Source organism: Hevea brasiliensis, chromosome 15 (assembly GCF_030052815.1).
Source record: "Hevea brasiliensis isolate MT/VB/25A 57/8 chromosome 15, ASM3005281v1, whole genome shotgun sequence".
Taxonomy (NCBI): domain Eukaryota; kingdom Viridiplantae; phylum Streptophyta; class Magnoliopsida; order Malpighiales; family Euphorbiaceae; genus Hevea; species Hevea brasiliensis.
In genome coordinates, this window is record NC_079507.1 from 66,433,362 (window position 1) to 66,455,623 (window position 22,262).

General features: G+C 34.4%; 3 protein-coding genes and 1 non-coding gene across 4 annotated transcripts; 2 read left to right on the forward strand and 2 right to left on the reverse strand.

Moving 5' to 3' along the window:
• Positions 1 to 1,151: 1,151 nt before the first annotated feature.
• LOC131174098 (vegetative cell wall protein gp1-like) lies at positions 1,152 to 1,985 on the reverse strand. The gene is made up of 2 exons (XM_058137160.1): positions 1,408 to 1,985; positions 1,152 to 1,335 (listed from the first exon to the last, which is right to left on the reverse strand). Exons 1-2 carry the CDS (start codon positions 1,983 to 1,985, stop codon positions 1,152 to 1,154), a joined length of 762 nt encoding a protein of 253 aa, XP_057993143.1.
• Positions 1,986 to 8,045: 6,060 nt separating this feature from the next.
• Positions 8,046 to 8,152, forward strand: LOC131174363 (small nucleolar RNA R71). Its single transcript, XR_009144611.1, has one exon. It is a non-coding gene; the product is annotated as a small nucleolar RNA R71 (small nucleolar RNA).
• A 5,102-nt stretch (positions 8,153 to 13,254) lies between these two features.
• Positions 13,255 to 14,128, forward strand: LOC110643118 (uncharacterized). The gene is made up of 2 exons (XM_021795367.2): positions 13,255 to 13,842; positions 13,947 to 14,128. The coding sequence occupies exons 1-2, from the start codon at positions 13,469 to 13,471 to the stop codon at positions 14,002 to 14,004; spliced, it is 432 nt and encodes a 143-aa protein (XP_021651059.2). The 5' UTR covers positions 13,255 to 13,468; the 3' UTR covers positions 14,005 to 14,128.
• Positions 14,129 to 15,628: 1,500 nt separating this feature from the next.
• LOC110643123 (organic cation/carnitine transporter 4) lies at positions 15,629 to 16,588 on the reverse strand. Its single transcript, XM_021795374.2, has one exon. It carries the CDS (start codon positions 16,586 to 16,588, stop codon positions 15,629 to 15,631), a length of 960 nt encoding a protein of 319 aa, XP_021651066.2.
• Positions 16,589 to 22,262: the final 5,674 nt, after the last annotated feature.

Genomic DNA, 22,262 nt, shown 5'->3' on the forward strand with positions numbered 1-22,262 from the left:
AAACTAAGAAACATTTACAGAGTGTTTATGTCCATATCAGAAGATAAAATAAAATAAAGTAAACTAAAGGAAAGAAGTGCAGAGATAATAATAAAAACTAAGTACCAAAGTATTACAACCATTACCAAAGTTTGAAAGCTAAAATAAACAGATTACAAAATAAACTTAAAAACAAAAATTAAAACTAGCATCTTGATCAAGTTACGCTATCAAGCCTTTGTTCTTTGCATCGTGGTCCGCTTCAGTTCTGCAGTTGGTTCATTGTGATCCAAGCTTGAAGCGGTTTCAAGTTTTCGTTAAGTCTTTAATTTCTTTAAACATGTCTTGGCCCCAATTATTTAAATTTTTTTAGGATTGGGCGGTTTGTTGTAAAGCTCCAGCATTTGAAGTTGATGTTGCTTCTGCTTTCTTTTAAGAGATAAAAATCTCTTTTAAGTTTCTTTTCTAGCTTCTTCTTTTGGTTAACTCGCTCTTGACCCATGGCTTCAATTTTGATTTCTAAGTTTTTCAAGGAAGCAAGAATTTCGTGGTATCGTGTGAGGGAGCAGATGGTTGGACAATGAAATTTGTTATCACGGATTCCAAGGATTTTAAGATGGATAACATGTCCACTGAGAAGTGTGGGGTAGAGGTTGGTTGTGGTCAGCTTGCAAAAGTGGTGGGGTTTTCAGATGGGTATCAGGTGTCTGTAACAGAGCATATGTGTGGCCTAATTTCTCACAAACATCCATATGCGCAACATGGTGTCGTCTATGTATGATTCCCAAACCGGCAGCCAGTTATATAGACTAGCATCAAAGCTAAATGATTTTGCTATGGCAGTTATATACCCCCCAAAAACAATACTACCTTTAGTATGCTTGGTGACAATTTGGTGCCAATGAGTAGCTATGAAATGGGCTGTACTTACTTGTTTTCTCTCCTTCATGCACCACAATAGAAACAAATCCCAGCACCCACTATACTGTTACTGTGTCCCCTTCCTAAAAAAGTGTAAGTAATGAACCTATGGAGGTATTTCAATACATGGTCAACTATCCTAGAGGCTTTTGCAGTCCTCTGCCTATAATAACCTCCAAATGGTGCAATATCTTTCCGAACTGAACAGGGTCATAAACAGCTTTGTCGCCACTCAATGTTTTTATACCGAATCAAAAACCAAAAATGGCATTCAAAGCACCTATGTCTAACTCCCTATCAATTCCAGCACATCGAAAATATATCATATCTTTATGTTCAGGCACTGTTGGTTTGAAACTCAACTTTAGGGAACTCAAAAATTCGAGGGTTAGATCCTTGTACACTGGTTCCCTAATTTTAGCAAAATCAATCCAGCTAATAACATCCAAATAGGCAAATACAGAGTCATAAATGCCTAATTCTTTCAAAATCTGCTCATCCATATACTTGTTTGCCAAAATAGTTTTAGAAAGCAATTTCTCATAGGCCTTTTTCATATCCATATCCCTAAAAGCCCAGGGTAATGGAGAAATTACCTCCTCTATAGTATCTGCAGATGACGCAGGTGCTGGAGAATGTAAGGGAGACTGGGTTACTGGTGTTTGGACCGCTGGTGCTGGGGTTTGCGAGGAGGACCTGGTCCTTTTGCTAACTGGTTCAGAGGACTGAGGTGGAGAGTTTAAGTCGAAAGGGACAGAGGGTACTCGTTTCCTTTTTCCGACAGGGGTTTCTTTGAGTCTACCTGCGGCCCTTTTTGTTTTCCCTTTTGTTTTTGTTTGGGTAGGAACAGGGTCAGGCGTTGGTTCTGGGGAATGGGTGTCGGGAATTGGTGTTTCATTTGGCGGCTCGGATTGCGGCGAGAGGGGAGTCGGCGGAATGAGAGGTGGTATTTGGCTTGGGGGCGGGGGCGGTGACTGAGGTGGTGGTGATTGTGGTAATGGCGGCGTTTGTGGTGGTGGGGACTGAGGTAGTGGCGGACTGGGGCTGGGGTTAGGGTTTATGGGTAATGAGGATGGAGTACCCATTTTAGATTTGACAGAATGTCGAAGTCCAGTGAGTTTAGGTTTGTGAGAGGACCACATTTTGGTTCTTACCATTTTAATGAAAAGGAGGAAACCTTTCGGCTTCCTGTAAAAATTGCCGGAAAAAATGGCGTGAGGAAGGAAGTCGACGAGGTTTATCGGGAGTGTTGGCGAGGTTTTTGGAAAATTGGCGGAAATGCTGGGCCTTTTAAAATGTGGGGTAGACATGTGGTATTTTGGGCCATGCTTAGGGTTAGGCATAAGGTTCAGCAGAAGTTGCTTAAGACTTTGCTTGACAAGCAATGTCATCAGCAAGTTTCGGCAGGTTTTGGGCAAAATTGTGGTTTTGCTTACCAAAATCAGTCCAAAAGTTATGGAATGCTATTGTAACCCTCAGCAATTACCAAATACACACAAACACCATAAAATTTAGGGATTTCAGTTCATCTCTCTCATAAACTTACTAAGCATAGCACATGTTCATTTAGCTTTTGCAATCATTGTTCATTTTAGGCACCAATTGTGACTATCCTTTTTGCACATTTAAATGAAATGGTCTCCTTTCTAAACTTACACCAAAAGCATATTTTCAGCAGCATTTCAGACAAGTTCCAATCAACCAAGAATTGCAGAAAAAAATGTAGAAATTGACCTTTTTAGCAGCATGAACAGTAGCAAAAATCTGCAGATTGCAAAAAATTAGCAGCAATTCTAAACAAAAGCATGCAAATTCCTATCAGACTACAAAATTATATATACACTAAAAGGTGAAACTTAACAAACATTATTTTTGCACTTCAATAAAGTCCTCATCACCCTAAATATCAAAATTGAACCTCATTCAACTTGCATTTCACAGAATTTACACAAAACACAAAATCAAACATATGCTATCAAGTAGACTGCAATTTGAGCAATTTAGCACAAGTTTAAAGGTGTTACTGTTCACAGGCACTGCATAAAGTGCAGAATGTTGCTTATACTTGCTTCCCTTTAATTCTTTGTTTTTGCAACAAGTGTAAACTTGCCCAATCTTCATGAATGACCTACAAAAGATAAGCAAATGTCACTTTTGAGTTTAATGAGGGTGAAAACTAAAATGAAAATGAAATGGAAAATTAATGAACTATAAAAGGATACGCTTGGGTTGCCTCCCAAGAAGCGCTTGTTTAAGGTCTTAAGCTTGACCTTCCACTCCAATTCTCCTAAGTATCCCTGACTGGAGAACCAAGCCATGAAACCTCTACAAACTTTTGCGTGGGTTCTCCAATAATATAATGTTTTAATCTCTGCCCATTAACTTTGAAAGTCCCTGAGGTCTCATTGCTTATCTCAACAGCTCCATAGGGGTATACTTTTATAACAGTGTAGGGCCCTGACCATCTTGACTTCAATTTTCCTGGAAATAACCTTAACCTAGAGTTGTATAGAAGAACAACATCACCTTCTTGAAATTCTTTCCTCCTAATATGCTTATCATGCCATCTCTTAGTTCTTTCCTTGTAAAGCTTGGCATTTTCATAAGCATCCAATCTAAGCTCCTCAAGTTCATTTAGTTGCAGCATTCTTTTTTTTCCTGCAGTTTTAAGTCAAAGTTCGGTGTCCTTATGGCCCAATATGCTCTATGCTCCAACTCAAAGGTAAATGACAAGCCTTTCCATAAACCAATCTAAATGGGGTAGTTCCGATAGGGGTTTTAAAGGCTGTTCTATAGGCCCAAAGAGCATCATCTAACTTTAGTGACCAATCTTTCCTCGAACAATTCACTGTTTTCTCAAGAATTCTTTTCAGCTCTCTATTGAAATCTCCACTTGACCACTAGTTTGTGGATGGTAGGGTGTTGCAACCTTATGCTTCACACCATATTTTTGCAATAATCTTTCAAATTGAGGGTTGCAAAAATGAGAACCTCCATCACTTATAATGGCACGTGGAGTTCCAAATCTTGTAAAATGAACTTTTAAGGAATTTAATCACAACTCTTACATCATTAGTTGGAGATGGTATAGCTTCAACCCATTTGCTCACATAATCTACTCCAACTAAAATGTATTTGTGTCCCAAGGATGATGGAAAAGGTCCCATGAAATCAATGCCCCACACATCAAATAGTTCCACTTCCAATATATTTTGGAGGGGCATTTCATCTCTCTTTGAGATATTACCCATCCTTTGACACCTATCACATGCATTTACAAACTTCCTCACATCCTTAAACATGTGTGGCCAAAAGAACCCTGCTTGAAGAACTTTTTCTGCAGTCTTTGTCACACTCATATGACCCCCATAAAGTGAAGAATGGCAATCTTTGATAACATTCCCTATCTCCTCATCAGCTAAACATCTTCTAATCAGCCCATCTCCACATTTCTTGAACAAAAATGGTTCCTCCCAATCATAATCCTTCACATCAAAAGAAATTTCTTCTTTTCTGCCATGTTAAATCAGTGGAAGGATTCCACACACTAGATAGTTCACAAAATCTGCATACCAAGGGGTTTTGCATTCATGATTGCTAACAATTGCTCATCAGGAAAATAATCATCTATTGGGGGCTCTTTTCCCAGATTGTCTCCTTGTTCTTGCCTTAATCTAGACAGATGATCCGCTACCACATTTTCTACTCCTTTCTTGTCTTTAATTTCCAAGTCAAACTCTTGAAGGAGTAACACCCACCTTATCAATCTAGGTTTAGCCTCTTTTTTCTGAAGGAGATACTTGATAGCTGCATGATCCGTGTACACTATTACCTTAGACCCCACAAGATAGGACTGAATTTGTCTCATGCAAATACTGCCAAAAACTCTTTCTCTGTAGTAGAGTAATTTATTTGAGCATCATCCAAGGTCCTACTTGCATAGTATATTGCATACACCTTCTTATCTTTCCTTTGTCCCAAAACAGCCCCAATGGCATAATCACTAGCATCGCACATTAACTCAAAAGGTAATGACCAATCGGGTGGCTGCATAATAGGAGCAGATATCAAAGCTTCCTTTATCCTGCAAAAAGCATTCATACAATTAGTATCAAAATTAAATTCCACATCTTTACTCAATAAATTGGTAAGAGGTTTAGAAATCTTAGAGAAATCCTTGATGAATCTCCTATAAAATCCAGCATGCCCCAAGAAACTCCTCACTCCCTTCACAGATGTTGGGGGTGGCATTTTCTCAATAACTTCTACCTTTGATTTATCCACCTCAATACCCCTGTTTGACACAAGATGGCCCAAAACAATTCCTTCTTGTACCATAAAATGGCACTTTTCCCAATTCAAAACTAAATTGAACTCTTCACATCTCTGCAAAACCTTAGACAAGTTAGATAAGCATTCATCAAAAGATTTACCATACACAGAAAAATCATCCATGAACACTTCCATAATACCCTCAATCATGTCAGAAAATATGGACATCATACATCGTTGAAATGTAGCAGGGCATTACATAGTCCAAATGGCATCCTTCGATATGCAAAGGTACCATAAGGACATGTGAAGGTAGTTTTATCCGATCATCGGGTGAATAGGGATCTGAAAGAACCATGAATATCCATCCAAGTAGCAAAAATAAGAATTATGAGCTAGTATCTCAATCATTTGATATATAAATGTTAATGGAAAATGGTCTTTTCAAGTTGCCTTATTCAATTTCCTATAATCTATACACATTCTCCATCGATTCTGATTCTTGTAGGTATTAGTTCATCATTTTCATTTTTAACTACCGTGATGCCCCCTTTCTTAGGTACAACATGAATGGACTTACCCAATTCTCGTCGAAGCAGTGGTAAATAATACTGCATCAAGCAATTTCAAGATCTCCTTTTTCACAACCTCTTTCATGTTTGGATTCAATCTCCTTTGTGATTCTCGAGAGGCTTTATGGTCATTTTCCAACAAAATTCTATGCATGCACACAGAAGGATGTATTCCTTTAATATCATCAATGGTATAACCAATTATCCTTCTATGCTTCCTAAGAACTCTCAATAATTTTTCAACCTCACAATCAGTCAATTTAGCACTAACAATCACAGGATATGTCGAATATGTCCCTAGAAAAGCATACGAGATTTGTTGGAAGAGGTTTCAACTCTACCTTAGGTGCTTCACCTTTTTCAAACTTTGATGATGAAGTCGTTTCTCGCTTCAAGTTCCCAATCTTTTCAATATCAGCCATAGGCAATGGTGGATTTCCTTCCAAAATTGTAGCATATTCTGCAGCTTCCTCAATCTCATCCCCTTTTTTGATGTTATGAACCAAACAAGCTTCTAAGGGATCTTTAGGATGTTGCTTTTAAGCACTTCTCTAACCTCTTCATCTATCACATCAACTCTCAAGCATGAGTTTGAATCATCTTTCTTTTTCATTGCTTGAAACAAATTAAATTCAACTTTCTCTTCCCCAACTTCTAATGTAAGCCTCCCATTTTTTACATCAATCACAGCTCCAGCAGTAGCAAGGAAAGGTCTACCAAGAATAATAGGAATGTGTACATCCTCCTCCATCTCCAATACCACAAAGTCCACTGGTATGAAAAATTTCCCAACTTTCAGAGGAACATTCTCAACTACTCCAATTGGAAATTTAATAGACCTATCTGCTAACTGTAGTGATATGGTAGTAGGCTTCATTTCTCCAATCTTCACTTTCTCATAGATAGACAATGGCATCAGACTAACACTGGCTCCAAGGTCGCATAAAGCCTTATCTATACTGATATCCCCAATGTGACATGGTATGGAGAAACTCCCAGGATCTTTCAGTTTGGGTGGAAGCTTATTTTGCAAAATGGCACTGCTTTCTTCCGTGAGAGCTACAGTCTCAAATTCCTCCAATTTCTTCTTGTTAGATAAAATCTCCTTCAAAAATTTGGCATATGAAGGCATTTGTGCTAAGGCATCAGTGAAAGGAATAGTCACATGCAAAGACTTCAATACCTCCAAAAACTTCCCAAATTGTTTATCCAATTTTGCTTTCTGAAACCTTTGTGGGAATGGTAAAGGTGGCATGTAGGCTTTAGGTGCAACATATTTAGGTTCTTCCTCTTTGCTCTCCCTCTCCTTACTTCCTTTTTCTTCCACTGAATTTTCTTTCTCAGCTTCAATTCTAACTTCAACTTCAGTTTGTTCATCTCCTTCTCTGCTTTTCTTTTCTTCAACTTTCTCTTCAATATTTTTATCCCCATTCTCCAATATTTTTCCACTTCTCAATGTAATAGCCTTGCAATGCTCCCTTGAATTTTCTGGTTGGCTAGGAAGCTTCCCAAATGCTTTGTTACTTGAAGAGCTAGCTTGTTGAGCTATTTGATTCTCTAATATCTTGTTGTGTGTTGCCATTTGATCCACTTTAGATGCTAATTGAGAAATCATTTCTTGTTGACTTTGATGGCTCACAAGTAGAGTTTCAATCATAGATTCCAATCTAGCTGTCTTGTCTAGTTGTGCTTGTTGTGGTAGAGGTGGAGCAGGTACATTTTGAGGTTTAGAAATTCGGAGGAGGACCTCTATTCTCTGAAAGTTCTGATTTTGTTGATATCCGTAAGGTTCTTTGAAAATTCTGATTTTGCCCTTGTCTACCTCCCCAAGAGAAATTTGGGTGGTTTCTCCATGCTGGATCATAAGTTGCAGAAAATGGGTTACCACCTGGTCTTTGATTGTAGTTCCCCACATAATCCACTTGCTCACTTGAAAAATCTTGATTAAGTGCAGAAAAATCTGCTGCACAATTGACATTTGCAGCTCCAATTTCTAGTGTATTACCAGAACCTCCTGCTGAAGAATCTACTTTCATACTTAACTTGTCCATCTTCTTTGTCAAAGCATCAAACTTAGCATTAATCATATTCATGGCATCAAGCTCGAACATACCAGCTGGTTTCTTGATCTCATTCCTCTCACAACTCCATTGGTAGTTGTTATAAGCAATTTTATCAAGAGCAGAAAAAGCTTCATCTTCAGATTTCTCCATAAGGTCACCTCCAGAAGATGCATCAATTGTACTCCTAATAGCTGGTGAAACTCCATTATAAAAGTGTTGAACAAGCATCCACTTAGGAATCCCATGATGTGGACATCTCCTTTGCAAATCCTTGTACCTCTCCCATGCTTCATACAAGCTCTCATCATCTCTAGGTTTAAAAGAAGTCAGCTCATTCCTCAGCTTAGCCTTGCTTGGTGGAAAATATTGAGCCAAAAATGCTTGAGAAAGTTCATCCCATGTTGTGATAGAACCCGGTGGCAAAGAATGTAACCACTCTCTAGCTCGGTCCTTCAGAGAAAAAGGAAATAATCTGAGTCGAATTGCATCATCAGAAACTCCATTTATCTTCAACATATCACTGATCTCAAGAAAGTGTGCCAGATGCACATGTGGACTTTCACTTGGATTTCCTCCAAATTGTGCTTGTTGTACCATTTGACAAAGTGCAGGTTTCAGTTCAAAATTATTAGCTTCTACCCTTGGTCTTGTGATACTTGGCATGAAATCTCCAATGTTAGGATAGGCATGATCCTTCACAGAGCGGTTGTTATTGTTGTTGTTGTTGTTGTTGTCAGCCATTTCTTCTTGTACTTGCTCTTGCTCTTGTGCTCTTTCTTGTTGTTGTTGAGCTTTAATTTCATCTTTTCTCCTTTCAGATTCGCTCTTAAAGCCTTTGTCTTCTCTATTTAGGTCAAAGAATAAATTGATTTCTTCACTTTTTGTCCTTCTCATAAAATAAACCACCTGAAAAACAAAAATAAACAAATTCTCAAAGTAAAATTGTAAAAAGAAATAAAATAAAATGCCCAAATTAACCAAACAAACAATCGTTCAATATCAAGCAAAAATCAAATCCCCGGCAACGGCGCCAAAAACTTGATGTGACTTATCCGCAAGTATACGGGTCGTCTCAAGTAATAAAGTGATGAATCAAGTATCGTTCCCACGAGGATTTGCTGTTTGATTACTAAACTATGAATGAAGCGATTATTTGGGCTAATGATTAATGAATAAATGGTAAATGTAAATGAGCAAGGTAAATTGATTAATCTAATTGAAATGGGTAAAGAGCAAACAAATAAATTCTAATTCTAGCTCGCAATTAAACTAAAATTAACAATGGGTAATTTAAACGAAAGTCTAATTATGGTAAAAGTGATTCCAGAGTTGGGGGTTTATGCATAAATTAATTGGGATTTGTCTTGGGCATTCCAATTTTTAGGGAAAAATAGAGTTTGAAGGAAATTGATTCTAAATTCCTTTGATATCTTTTTCAAGCAAATCAAAGTGTATTCTAAAATAACCAAACCTACTTTCGTATGTATTTGATTACTTTAAAACCCATTAAGTTTTGTAACCAATAATTAATTCCTCTTAAAGTCCTAGTTTATTTCTAAATCTAGGTGATTTTAAGTTCCAATCCTTGATTAACTATCAATGACCTTCACCTTTCGGTCCTTCAATCAAAGATTAACACAATACCCAATGGGTACCAACATTAGGCAAGTAAATCAAGCACACAAGGAAGGAATCAAAACTCATATTCATATAAAATAAGGAAATACCCAATCCAAATCCATAAATTAATCTAAAACATATTTCCCAACTCTGAAATCTAAAGAAATTACTCACTCATGATGGTATTTACAAGAAATATAGATGGAAGAATAAAGAAAAACATGATAAAAGGACTGAAATGGGAAAACCCAGGTGGAAGAACCAAGGTCTCTGGTTTCTGGAGCTCCAAACTCGTGCAGCAGCTCCTTCTTCCTAGAGAATGGCGTCTTCTCTCCCTCTTTCTATATATTTTTCTTTCCTTTTTGTTTTTCCTTCCTTCCTCTTGTGGCAAAAATAAGGAAATGATGAATTTATATCGTCCCTAAAAGTTACCCTAAAAGTAAATAAGAGCCAAGGAGTGGATAGGAAATGAGGTGTAAAATTATCCAAGTCAGCAGCACTATTCACGTTCAAGCGTGCCGCTTAGGGTTTGGCTTAACCCTAAGCGACTTCTTAGCAAATTTAGCCTCAGTGACCGTCTGCTTAAGGTTAAGCAGACCTTCAGCAAATCTCGGCAGATTTATAGTAAAATGGACTTTTCTGCTCATGCTTGACTTGTGTTGCACCTTAAGCATTGCCGCACCCTGAGCATGACCTTAAGCAAGGTCTCAAGCAAATTTCGGCTGGTTTGCTCTTTCAAGGCTTGATTTCTTCAACTTTTCTCCATGCTTAAAGAATCCCAAATTTCTTCAAATCACTTCCTAATGCACTCATTGATCCTCGATTTGCCACAAAATCCTATAAAAAACAACAAAATTACAAAAATCAAATATAAAGTATCTAAAATTAACAAATAACTAAAATAAAGCTAAAAACATAAAATATACTAAAATATAAGGGCAAAATGGATGCAAAACTACCCTAAAATGCCTATATGAAATGAGTGTAACAACAGGCTGCTTTAAGGATGGAAAAAAAAATAGAAAATATAATAGTAATTTTTATTATTTCATATTAATTTGAATAAGATGTTTATATTATAATTTTTTTTTATTTGAGTTAATTTTTAAAATAAAATTAGACATAATTTATTTTTTTATAATTTTATATAAATAATTTTATTTGAAATGATAAATCAATAATAAATAAATAAGGAAAAATCTTATAAACTTATAACCACTAAATATTTAACAGTTGAAAATTTATCGAATAAAAGAGCTTAGGGTCAACTCTTTTGTCACTAAGTCAATGGTCAAGGAGGCAAGAAATAGCTTAGTAATCATGTTTTCCCCCTAAAGAAGAACTTAATTGTTTTGACTTTTGAGTGTGTAATAATTTCCTTTAAAATTTCTTGCCTTTAAAGGCTCTCCAATGAGCTGGATATATATATATATATATATATATATATATACACACACACACTTCCCGAAAGAGAACAACTTGCTTGTTTTGAGACAACGATAGTTTCCCTGATAAATTAAATTAAAAAGTTTCAATTTAATTTAATTAATTCAATTCTTACTTATTAATATTATTTTTTATTAATTCAAATTCAATTCATTAAAAATTAAACTGATTGGTTGTGCAGTTCTAAATTAAGATTGTGTGTTGAAAAATGACGTACTAATTAAAAATAAATATCTTCCTCTGTACACTTTCCCTTCTAAAAGGGCAATAAATAAAAATTTAAAAAAAAATGCTACCATTTGAATTGATGATTAATAATTATTTTAAAATATCTCAAATTTGTTTTTATATAAAAAGTAAATAATAAAATATATGGTTTTAATAAAAAAAATGCATGAAATAAAAAAAAATCTACAAAAATAGACGAGACAAAGCATATCAGAACAAATAACATTTTTTAAGTATCTGTAAATTTAAATATAATTAGCTCCATTATACACATAGCCTCCATTGCCTTGTCGTCAAGTAAGCAAGCATTATATTTTCAATTAATTTAAGCAACTCACGATGTATAATTCATGCAGCCTCATGGTGGAGTTCTCTAAATTAATACACTTTGCCTCAATTTTGGCTAACATCATTAATTTCAAACTTCACAAACACCGTAACTTAAAATATTAGCCAAATGACACAATCTATTATATGTATTGCGAATATAATAATTAAAAATAAAATAAATTTATTTTTTTTTATTTTTTTTCATTTGTTTTTTTAATGTGCGTTATATGTTTTTTATATTCTGTTCTATGTACCCTTAATTTAATATTTTTATATAAAATTTTTTGTTAATTTTTTACATAATATAATAATATTATAATATATTTATTATTATTATTATTGTTATTATAATATAATAATTTTTCATTTTTCATGATATGTATATTGTATGTGTAATTATCATTTTTAGATTAAGTTAATAAAAATAAAAAATTATAGAGGTAAAATTTATTATGAAAAATTTATTATTATAATATAATTTTATAAATGTAAGTGTGTTATAAATATATAAATTTAATTATTTATTATTTTGTTGGTTCATATATTTTTATATTAAATTTTTTAATAATGAAGTGTTAAATTTATTAATACTAATTATTTTTTAATATTTTATATTTTTTATAAAATAAATATAATTAACATGAAAAATCTAAATATTTTTCCAATATTGCTTGAGGGTTTGTACATATAAAGTAAAATAAATTCAATTTGATATAGTTACACATAATTTTTTTAAATTTCTAGTTATTTTCTATTTGATTTTTTAATTTTATTTAATAAAATTAATTATACATGTCCAATTACAATAATTCTTTTTAATCTTTGATGCTGGTTGTCTATTTAACAGTGCCATCTATTTTACTAAAGTTTCGATATAATTTGTGAATTGAATATAAAGTCTAAAATTTCTATGCTGTGGATCAACCATATTAAATATAAATTTAATTTTTATTGGATTTAATTTATATATTAATACAATAATTAAGAATTTTAGAAATATATTATTTTATATAAACTTTTTTTAATGAATTTATAAGAAATTAAATTAAAAGAAAACTTTAAAGATATCAATAAAAAAATTCACATATTTGGCCAATAAAAATTAATTTATTTTCTTATTTTTTTACATAAATTTAAATATAATTTTATTAAAATATTTTTATATAAGTAATTAAAAGATAAAGATAAAAATTTATTAGAATTTATTAAAAGATAAAGATAAAAATTTATTAGAATTTATTAAAAAAAGTGATTCATATAAATAAATATTTTACTATTTTTGATAATATAAATTATGAAGATATTTTTATAAAATTTTATTTTAAATTATATTATAATAATATAAATAATAAAAAGTAATTTAGCTAAAGTTAATATTTTTTTACACATATTTATATATTATACAAATTTAATAATATTTATTTCTGTATATAATAAAAATAATAATTATATAAATTATAAAATATAAATTTTATATTTATATAACTGAATGATTATTATTATTCTTGATTTATCTAATTTTTTTAATAAAAAAATGTTTTATTATTATTAAGGTTAAAGAGAGAGCAGGGTAAATATTCTGTGTAAAACCTGAAACACTGTCATTCTTACGGTAAGATGCAGCATGTCTCCAAAACAACAGGAGTAAAAGTCGGGTAAGTTTTGGCCATGTGCATCCAAGGTGCCCACGTCAATCCGGCGGGTCCGCCGCCAGATCCCACTCCTCCATTCGAGGGGTATAAGTGTGATAAATCACAAATCCATGTCCGTTCTTATCCCCAATCAGATAACTCCAAAAATGTCTCTCTATAAAAACCGCCTGTAGCGTGAAAGTTCGCAAATCCTCCTCACAGCCACCCACTCTCTAACCCGCTCACCCACCGCTGGAAGCCTGCAATTATGAAGCCTAAAACCAAATACCCAAGAACAGCGACGATGAGAGAAGAGAGCTGCTTCCCTCCTCTCTCTTAATTTCGCTTTATTTTTGGTCTTTTTGGATTTCTTTTTTTCCTTTTTGGGCTTATAAATTCTGTACACATGAAGTTTTTATTGGAATTCGTCTCGTGTTGCGGGGCCAGTGGCGGTGACAAATCCGAAAAGGATACTCCGGAGCTGAACGGGCGGCGTTCGGAGGAGAAGCGGGCGCTGATGGAGCGGCGGACACTGCAAACGCTTACGAGGAGAAGTAGGAGGAAGAGGGGCAGAGTAGGGTCAGCATCTGCGTCGCCCGCGGCTGCGATGGCTGATTGGAAACCGACGCTTTGCTCGATATCTGAGGATAACGTGGTGGTGGTGGTGGAAGGGGGAACGGAAAGAGTGGTAAAGAGGAAGGGCAGTGGAGGACGACGTGGGGGTGGTGGTGGTGGGTCCCGTGGACTAGCTAGTATTCCTAACTACAGCGAAGATTACCGGTAACCATTCTTTTGCAATTTATTTATTTATTTATGGCTGGTGGTTGGAAAATGGAAATTCAACTTGAAATATGGTGGCAATTTTTTTTTTTTTGCTTTTTCAGGCGAAGTAATCAGTTCTCGGTAATTCCAACATTCTCTGCGACTCCGTTCATGATTTAGCAGTGTTGATTTGCCATTCTATCTGATGTAAATATAAAATTTAGGCAAATTCATAAAAGTTGGATTATGAAAGTTTAATTATGCGTTTTGTGGCTTTTGTTAATAGAAATCTGCCTTATGATCATTATTATTCTTCCATTCTCTGCTTGCAGTTGCAGGCTTAATTTCTATCTGTACTATTTCTTCGCATTGCGTTGTTTTCAGGTCAACAGCTCCTAATTATTCATGTTAAATAAAAATTATCATAACTTGTAAAATAACTATTACACATTTGATTTTTTCTTCTCCCTTTCCTTCAAAATGAAGCACTGAGTGTATGGAAGTGAATTTTTTTTCTTAACTGAAGAATTATTCTTTCATTTATTTTGTCAGTTTGAGCAATTATATTTGGATGGTAACTTTGAATGCAAACATTTTTCATCGGATTCAATTGAGAGTTAAACGTGTACTCAAGTTTTTAATTTTAACATTATTAAATCAAAATTTGTTGAGTAAAATAATTAAAAAATATAAAATAATTTGTTATCCACATATGATTAAAAAAAGAACTAATTATGATTTATAGATAGATCAAAATTTTGGAATTTTAGGCTATTATCATTTAAATTTATTAGCAACGGTGCTGCTAGAGGCGTACACGTAAATCAAAAAATTTAATAATTTCATTTGGGTGTTCTTTCAAGCGACTCACCGCATTTAATTTAATGATACTAAAATAATTTCTAAAATACAGCAATAAGCATAGCCTAATAATAATTTCATATGTATTGAAACTAATAGACTCAGCTCTAACTTTTCCTTCCTCCTACTTATATATAAAAAAAAAATTTAAATTATAAGTCTTAAATTTAAATACTAGTAAAACTCAAATAAAACAAAAAAAAATAAAAAACCCCAAATAGATTTATGTATGAACTTTCTATTCATACTTAAGTCACTAAAATTTCAAGTTAGAATTCTAGAGTTAAATGAATAATAATAATAATAATAATAATAATAATAATAATAATAATAATAATAATAATAATAATAATAATAATAATAATAATAATACGAACACAAAAAAGTAAAATAGAAAAATGTTGCTTTGAGGTTTCCTAAGTGAGGACTTGGCCACACCTTCATGACGAAAATGTTCCTTGCATTACAATCTAAATTGTTCTATGAACTTTATTATTTCAAAGAATTGGGAAAAAATTACTTGCAAGTGACAATAATCTATGAAGCAAGTCAAAATGAAAAAAAAAAAAAAAAGAAAAAAGGTTTGATAATTTCAATCAAGAAGACGCCATGAATTTTGCTTCCATTACATTGATACCTCACTTTTAATTTGTTGGACACTTTATTGCTATCGCTAAATAGAGTCTCTCAATGATTAATTAGTTACTAATAAGGAGAGATTACATAGATTTAAAATGCTTGAAAATTTTCGTTTAGATTCGATCCATCATGGATATAAGATACAATCATGTGAGACTTATTTATTTAATATGTAGATTTCATTATACATGTTTTGAGTTCATAATAGATTAAGTTTAGGCAAAACAATAAAAAAATCCTAAAATGCTTTTATAAAACAAAAACTCTTGAAAACATCTTGTCAAGAAGCAAACTTCCAACACCTTCAAACGCTTCTACAACCACTTTCTCCATCCTCCATTCCAGTCATTGTGTCATACAATGGCCGATTTAATGTCTCCGGCAAGTAAAATGCAAGCAATCCTCCCATAATTCCGCAAAATGCAAACACCGCAAATGGTAACGCACCCCCCAAAACCACCACAAATGGTGCCAGTATTGCCCCCATTTGCGCTGCCTGTGTTGCACTGCCAAGAGCTGCATTTCTCACTACCGTAGGAAACAACTCTGCTGTGTATATGAACAGTAAATTATATGTCCCAGCCATCCCGAAAATACCCAAAATCCCACAAATCATTTTTATGATTTTCCATATCCCAGCGTTTCCCATCAAACTTCCTATGAAACAGAAGAGTCCACTGAACCATTGTGTTGCAATTGCCAATGGTTTCCTCCCAAACTTGCTCAATAGAAGAGCTGTTATAGTGAATGCTGGCATTTCAGCTACAGCATTAAGCAGCACATTTAGGTAAAGGTTGGTTTCAAGATTCACAACGTTTAGGCTAATCCCATAATAAACAACGGAGCACAAGAAGTTAATTGCCACAGCTAAGAACAAACGGATACGGGTGAGTGGTGAGCGGATTACATCAATTAGAGAACCTGTTATTGCTTCTTTTGTTGCAGGCTTTTCCTTGCAGCTCTGGTCATCATTGCTTGCACTGTTATTTGCTTCTTCATCAAGGGCCAGGATAAGTCCATCAGGAAGGTGATTTCCATTCGATTTAGCAATCGTGCTCATTAGTTTCATTGCGTCATTGATTCTCCCACGAACAAGGTACCATCGAGGGGACTCAGAGATAAAAGGAAGCACAATGACAAGGAATAGAATGGAAGGAATAGAGGAGGCAACGTAAAGTTTCCGCCAGGAACGGAAAATGCATGCCACACCTGACAATATGGCTATTCCAGTAGAGAAAAAATAGAATGTAGACATGCCCGCCATGCCCGCCATGCCACGCTTGGTGGGTCCGACAGGCTCGGTGGCAAGGACAAAAGCACAGAGGCCGACACCTCCGGTGCTGAAACCAGTGAGAAGACGGAGAAGGAGATAGGTCCAGTAGTCTGGTGCTAATGCAGTTAAGCAACCAAATAAGGCATTTAAGATGCAAACTACTATTAGAGAGCCTTTTCTTCCTAGTATGGAGTCTGAGAGATGGCCAAATATCCCTGCACCTGAAAAGGTCAAGATTAATCATCAATCAGGACGTCAAGTCTCTGTTCTTATTAGAATTGTGCATAAATATTCTTTGCACATGGCTATAAATTTAAATCTCAATTATAATTAAGAAGAGAGGTATACATATTAAGACTCGGCGAATTTGCTAAATATGAAATTACCTATTCTATGATTTAGCTCAAAAATTCAAACGTTGATAAATAAGATAATTGGTATTGAAAATTGATTATTTTAAGTACGTAGAACATGAAGATGTGTGCTTTAACAATAATTAAACTAAAATATTTCATTTCAAAACCCAATGGTTGACAACCCAAAGATTAAGTGGCAAGTGGATCACATGCCCAAGGCGTGGTTTATACAAGTGTAAATGCAGATGGGCCGTAGAAAAAATAACACACACACTCACAAGTAGGGAAAGAAGTTGATTAAAAAGAGAGAGAGAAAAAGAAGGGTGCACCCAATCCTGTTATCTGTGCATTAGCCATCGAGAGCCTACACAGAATACAAAGTCACAAGTCTTTAGGATAAGAAAAAAAGAAAAATTGAAAACCACAAGTTTTTAGGAGATGAAAGGTTGAAAATAATAAAATAATTTTGGGGCCACAAAGCTAAGGACTATAAATAATTATTTCTCTAAGTTATCCATCCGGGCTCCCTGTCCATGCAAGTTTGCTAATAAATCAGCCTACTGATGAAATGATCCATCAGATTTAATTTAATTTATCTTTTTATACAAATTAAGTTTTACTGTTTCAAGTCTCATTCATTTTTATCTTTAAAATTATTAAATTAAGAATTTAAATATAATATAAAACATATACAAAACTTGCCTTTTATGTCTTAATTTAAACAGCTGAAAAGTAAAAGAAAGGAGACAGACTCACCGGTCATGCAGCCACCGAAGAAAAAGGCCTGAACCAATCCGACCTTAAACTTCTGTCCACAGACCAAACCCTACTGTGCCACTGTGGAAGTGATGTCCCAAAATATGTCCAAGAGGGGGGTGAATTGGACTTTAAAAATAATTTTCGGTTCTTGCTCAAAACCTTTGAAAATTGCAGCTAAGTTCAACTTAATTAACTAATGCTAAATATGAACAATATAACTCAATTAACAAGTTGATTCAAGGTTAACTTATATGCAATCGTGATAATCGATATAATGCACTATATAAGCATTCAAGAAATATATCAAGAACCAATACGCTTTATCACAAAGAACTAGAGCAGTATATCAGATATCCTATATGATAGCACAACCGATAACCAACAGAATATATCAGATATCAGCAGATTTTGCAGTAAACTATTTTTCTCAGATAGCAGCAAGATCAACAGCATATGATATCAATTTTCATATCAGCAAAAGCATATCATTCATAAAGCTAAATTGCAAAAATGTAAAGAGCAAGGGTTGAGAAAATGAACACTGGAATTTTTATAGTGGTTCGGCTTTAACTAGCCTACATCCACTCTCTCAAAGATCCCACTTTGAGTCTTCACTCCACTATTCTTCTCTTTTTAAGGCAACTTTTTAAGGCAAGAGACAAAGCCCTTTACAAATCTTCTCAACAAAGCTTTTACAAGTAGCTTCACACTTCTACCAAGTGTTATTCCAAACACTTATCACAACCAAGCTTCAATAGGTGCTTGAATGACCTCTCACAAATGATAATAATGTGTTGAAAAACTCACTCTCACTCAATTACAACAGAATCTATAAAGAAGAGTTGAGTAAATAAGCCAATGATGAGCAATAAATCACTTTGAGCACTTTGAATGAAAGCTTTAAAGATTTTGAACAGTAGAGGGACTTTCATTAAGTGCAAAATGGCCAAAGGAAGGTGTATTTATAGCTTTGGAACGTTTTTTACCGTTGCAGAACTCATTTGAACGTTACAGATACGAATTTCAAGAAAATAGCCGTTATTTTGTCGTTTCTGCGATGTTGTGCGAGTTAAAACAGTTAAGCGATTTGAGAAAATAGCAAACCAGTTAGCATACTAAAATCAGTAGCAAACCAGTTAGCATACCAGGAAAACTTTTCTGCATAACTTTCAAAACTATAAAACTTCACACCAAATCATAGTTAAACATTTTTTAGGCCAATAATAATGATGTTTAAAAGAAAAATCATTTGAGGGATTGAAAATAAGGATCATTGACTTTTACTCCTCAATTCTTTTCACAAGTAATCCTAAGAAGTAAAACTAACTCTAATACTTCAATTCTGATTTCCAATACAGCCTTGGAAGGTAACCTTTTCTTCTTTTATCTCTTTTGCTTCGTCTTGTGTTATCCTTAGAATGTCATCCTTTCTTCATAAGCACGAATCCATCATGAAATCCTTTTGTCCTTTTTCTTTGAGATACACAACACTTAAAATAATGTTAGTTTGATTCTAGTTGAGTTTTGGTATCATCAAAATCTATGCTCCTTTGAGCTTGTGGGGTCAACAATCTCCCCCTTTTTGATGATGACAAAACTCAATTGAATCACCATGTAAATATAAGTAAGTGTGAGTATGTGTATGAATGTGTATGTGAGAATAACTCCCCCTATGTATGTGCTTATATCAACAATTAATCACAAATAACTCCCCCTTAATAATTTCAATAAAATATTCATAAGCATTTTCTTAAGGAGTCAAGTGTGACTAAAGATACTAACTAAATATGCACAATATACACACTAATCACAAACTGTATATATCATTCACAAGTGATATCAACAATATGCACATCATAAAATTATATCAATAATATACTATTCACAAATTATATCAACCATGAGTAATCACAAACTATATCAACCATGAGTAATCACAAACTATATCAAGTATCAAGATTACCATTCATTACTTTTCTCCCCCTTTTTGTCAGCATCAAAAGAATACGGGAGAAATCATGCATGTCAAAAATCAGTCTAAATGCAGTGAGTAAACAGTCAAAATAGTAACTGATATAGCAAACTAATTTAAAGTTCAGAAAAACCAAAAGTAGCAAATTAAGTAGCAAACTAACAGACAAACTGTTAGACAAAATTCAATCAAAGTTCAGTTTATCCTTTCAGCCTGGAACTTCTCCTGATTGGTTTTGGAGCACCCATTTTCAGCTTTTTGGGCTTGATAGGTTTGTCACTCAAAGTTTGAAGAATTGCAGACCAATTCGATCCGGTGTCAAAGGAACAATAGGCCCACCGCTAACTCGGTAGTACTGCACTCACCGCAGACTTTTTGCCGCTTTAGTCTTTTTGCGGAGGGTTTACCGCTTTCCTCTTTCTGCTTATGCGTTTTTGTTCTTGTTGAGCTGTTTTGCCCTTTCCTTTTGCGGGAAGCGGAGGCAGTGTCTCGTGTTACGCCTCGGACTGAGTCACTCATATCTTTCCCACTACCTTCTTTGCTGCCTCCATTACCATTCTTATCATCAGATTCATCTTCATCTTTTTCTGCTTCAGCTTCTTCCTCTTCTTCCTTTTCTTCCTCTTTCTCTTCTTCTTCTTCAGTTTCTTTCTCTTCCTCTTCTTCTGTTTCTTCTTCCTCTTCCTCTTCTGTTTCTTCTTCTTCCTCTGTTTCTTTCTCTTTCTCCTTTTCTTTCACTTTCTCTGCTAGAGGAATGTAACGAGCAACCTTACTGGTTTCTCCAGCCTCAGTGGTTGAAATACCCAAATAGACTTTGATTTTAAACAATTCTTCCACAATCTTGTACATCAACATCAAAGATCCATCAACTTTAGAGTCAAGAGCATTCATAAGAATAGTTTGAAAATTTCTAAATTTTTGTAGCTCCAAGTTCCATTTCAACAAATTCTCTCAAGTTGTTTACTTCCTCCAAAATACCTTCAACATTGAAAGTACCACTTGCACTATCTTTGGAGCTAGCACCTTGCTCAAATCTAAGCTTTCTACCATCATCATCTTTTTGCAAGCTAGTGATTGGGATCATATTGGTCCTAAGTTTCTCAGTTTCCAAAGGTATCCCAAAGTCTCTAAACAGACCATTTAAAAGATGGGCATATGGTAGTTTATAGGGTGGCTTCCATTTCATGATTTGCTTCAGCATAAAATAGGCAAGATTAAATTCAATTTGGTTCACTATATGCCAAATTATGCAGAGGTCAAGGGTACTCAAATAGTTGGGACTAGGTTCTATGATTTAACACATAAATTATAATAATATTAAGAATTTTAATGTGTTTATGAGCATGGGTAATGCTAGTCTTATCCTTCACTTCTCCTTTAAACACTTCACCCTCAAAATCCCGTTTGTTAAATCCACCAACAGCAAAAACATCTTTGTGGGAGCAGATTTTGTTCCCACTGTTTGGAATTCCTAGGGCTTTAGCTAATCTAGCTACTGTCACTTCATAAATTGTCCCTTTCATTTTCACCTTAAAAGACTCATCTTTGTCAGAATCATCAACCCTCAAATTTTTATAGAATTCTTGCACTAAGTCCACATACACTCCTTCAGTGTCAGAACACAGTTTATCCCATTTTTGATACTCAAACAAAGATTGCAAAGGAACGGAAACTTCAACAAAAGCAGGCTAGTAAATGTACCTTGGCTCATGAATAGCCCTCTCCATATGCACAACTGGAGCTTTTGAAATCTTTTTCTTTTTGGTTCCCTTTTCTTGGACTGGCTCGCTTGTTCTTTTCTTGGTTGTTTCTTTTGGTTTACCAATTACCAGAGGAGCATCCTTTTGTGGAGGTGGTGACGCAGGGATACTTGCGTCAGTTGAGTTTGATGATGAGTATGTGGTGATTTTGGCTTTCCCTTTTCCTTTGTCTCGTGCCATAACCAATCTTAGAAACAAATTAGGCCGAAATGACCGAGAGAACTGAGATTATAAATTTAGTGATGTGAGCAGCCAATATATATATATATTTATATATATAATCAATTTAAGCATATCAACATCCATTTTTCACAACAGAGCGCAATGACAAAAAAAATAGAACAGACAGCAAAAAAAATATTCGAGTTCTTACGAATCCATGGCAGTCGATTCATTATTATATACCACATTTCACGAAGTGTTAATGCCAAAAAAAAATTAACAACAGAGCGCTAAAACAGAACAAACAGGCGAGAGCAAATCAAGCAGAATAAAAAAAAATTATCAGCATATTACGAAAGCATAACAAACAGGCATAGAAGAATATGAAACACGATTCCATTAAAGGTTTAGACTTTATACCTGAAATATACTGAAACAGAGTGTGCGAATCGACAAAGAAAAATAACCAACAGCAAATGATTTCTTTCGGCAGATTCAGTGAAATAAAGGAAACGAAAAATTTTGGGGATTTTCTTTCTGCAAACAATCAATTTAATCGATTCACTATCAAAGGGTTTCGGAAGTATTTGAGAACGATGAAGGGAGACGATGGCTTGGAATCTTGCGACCGAAATGGGTTTGCAAGTGGAGAGAGA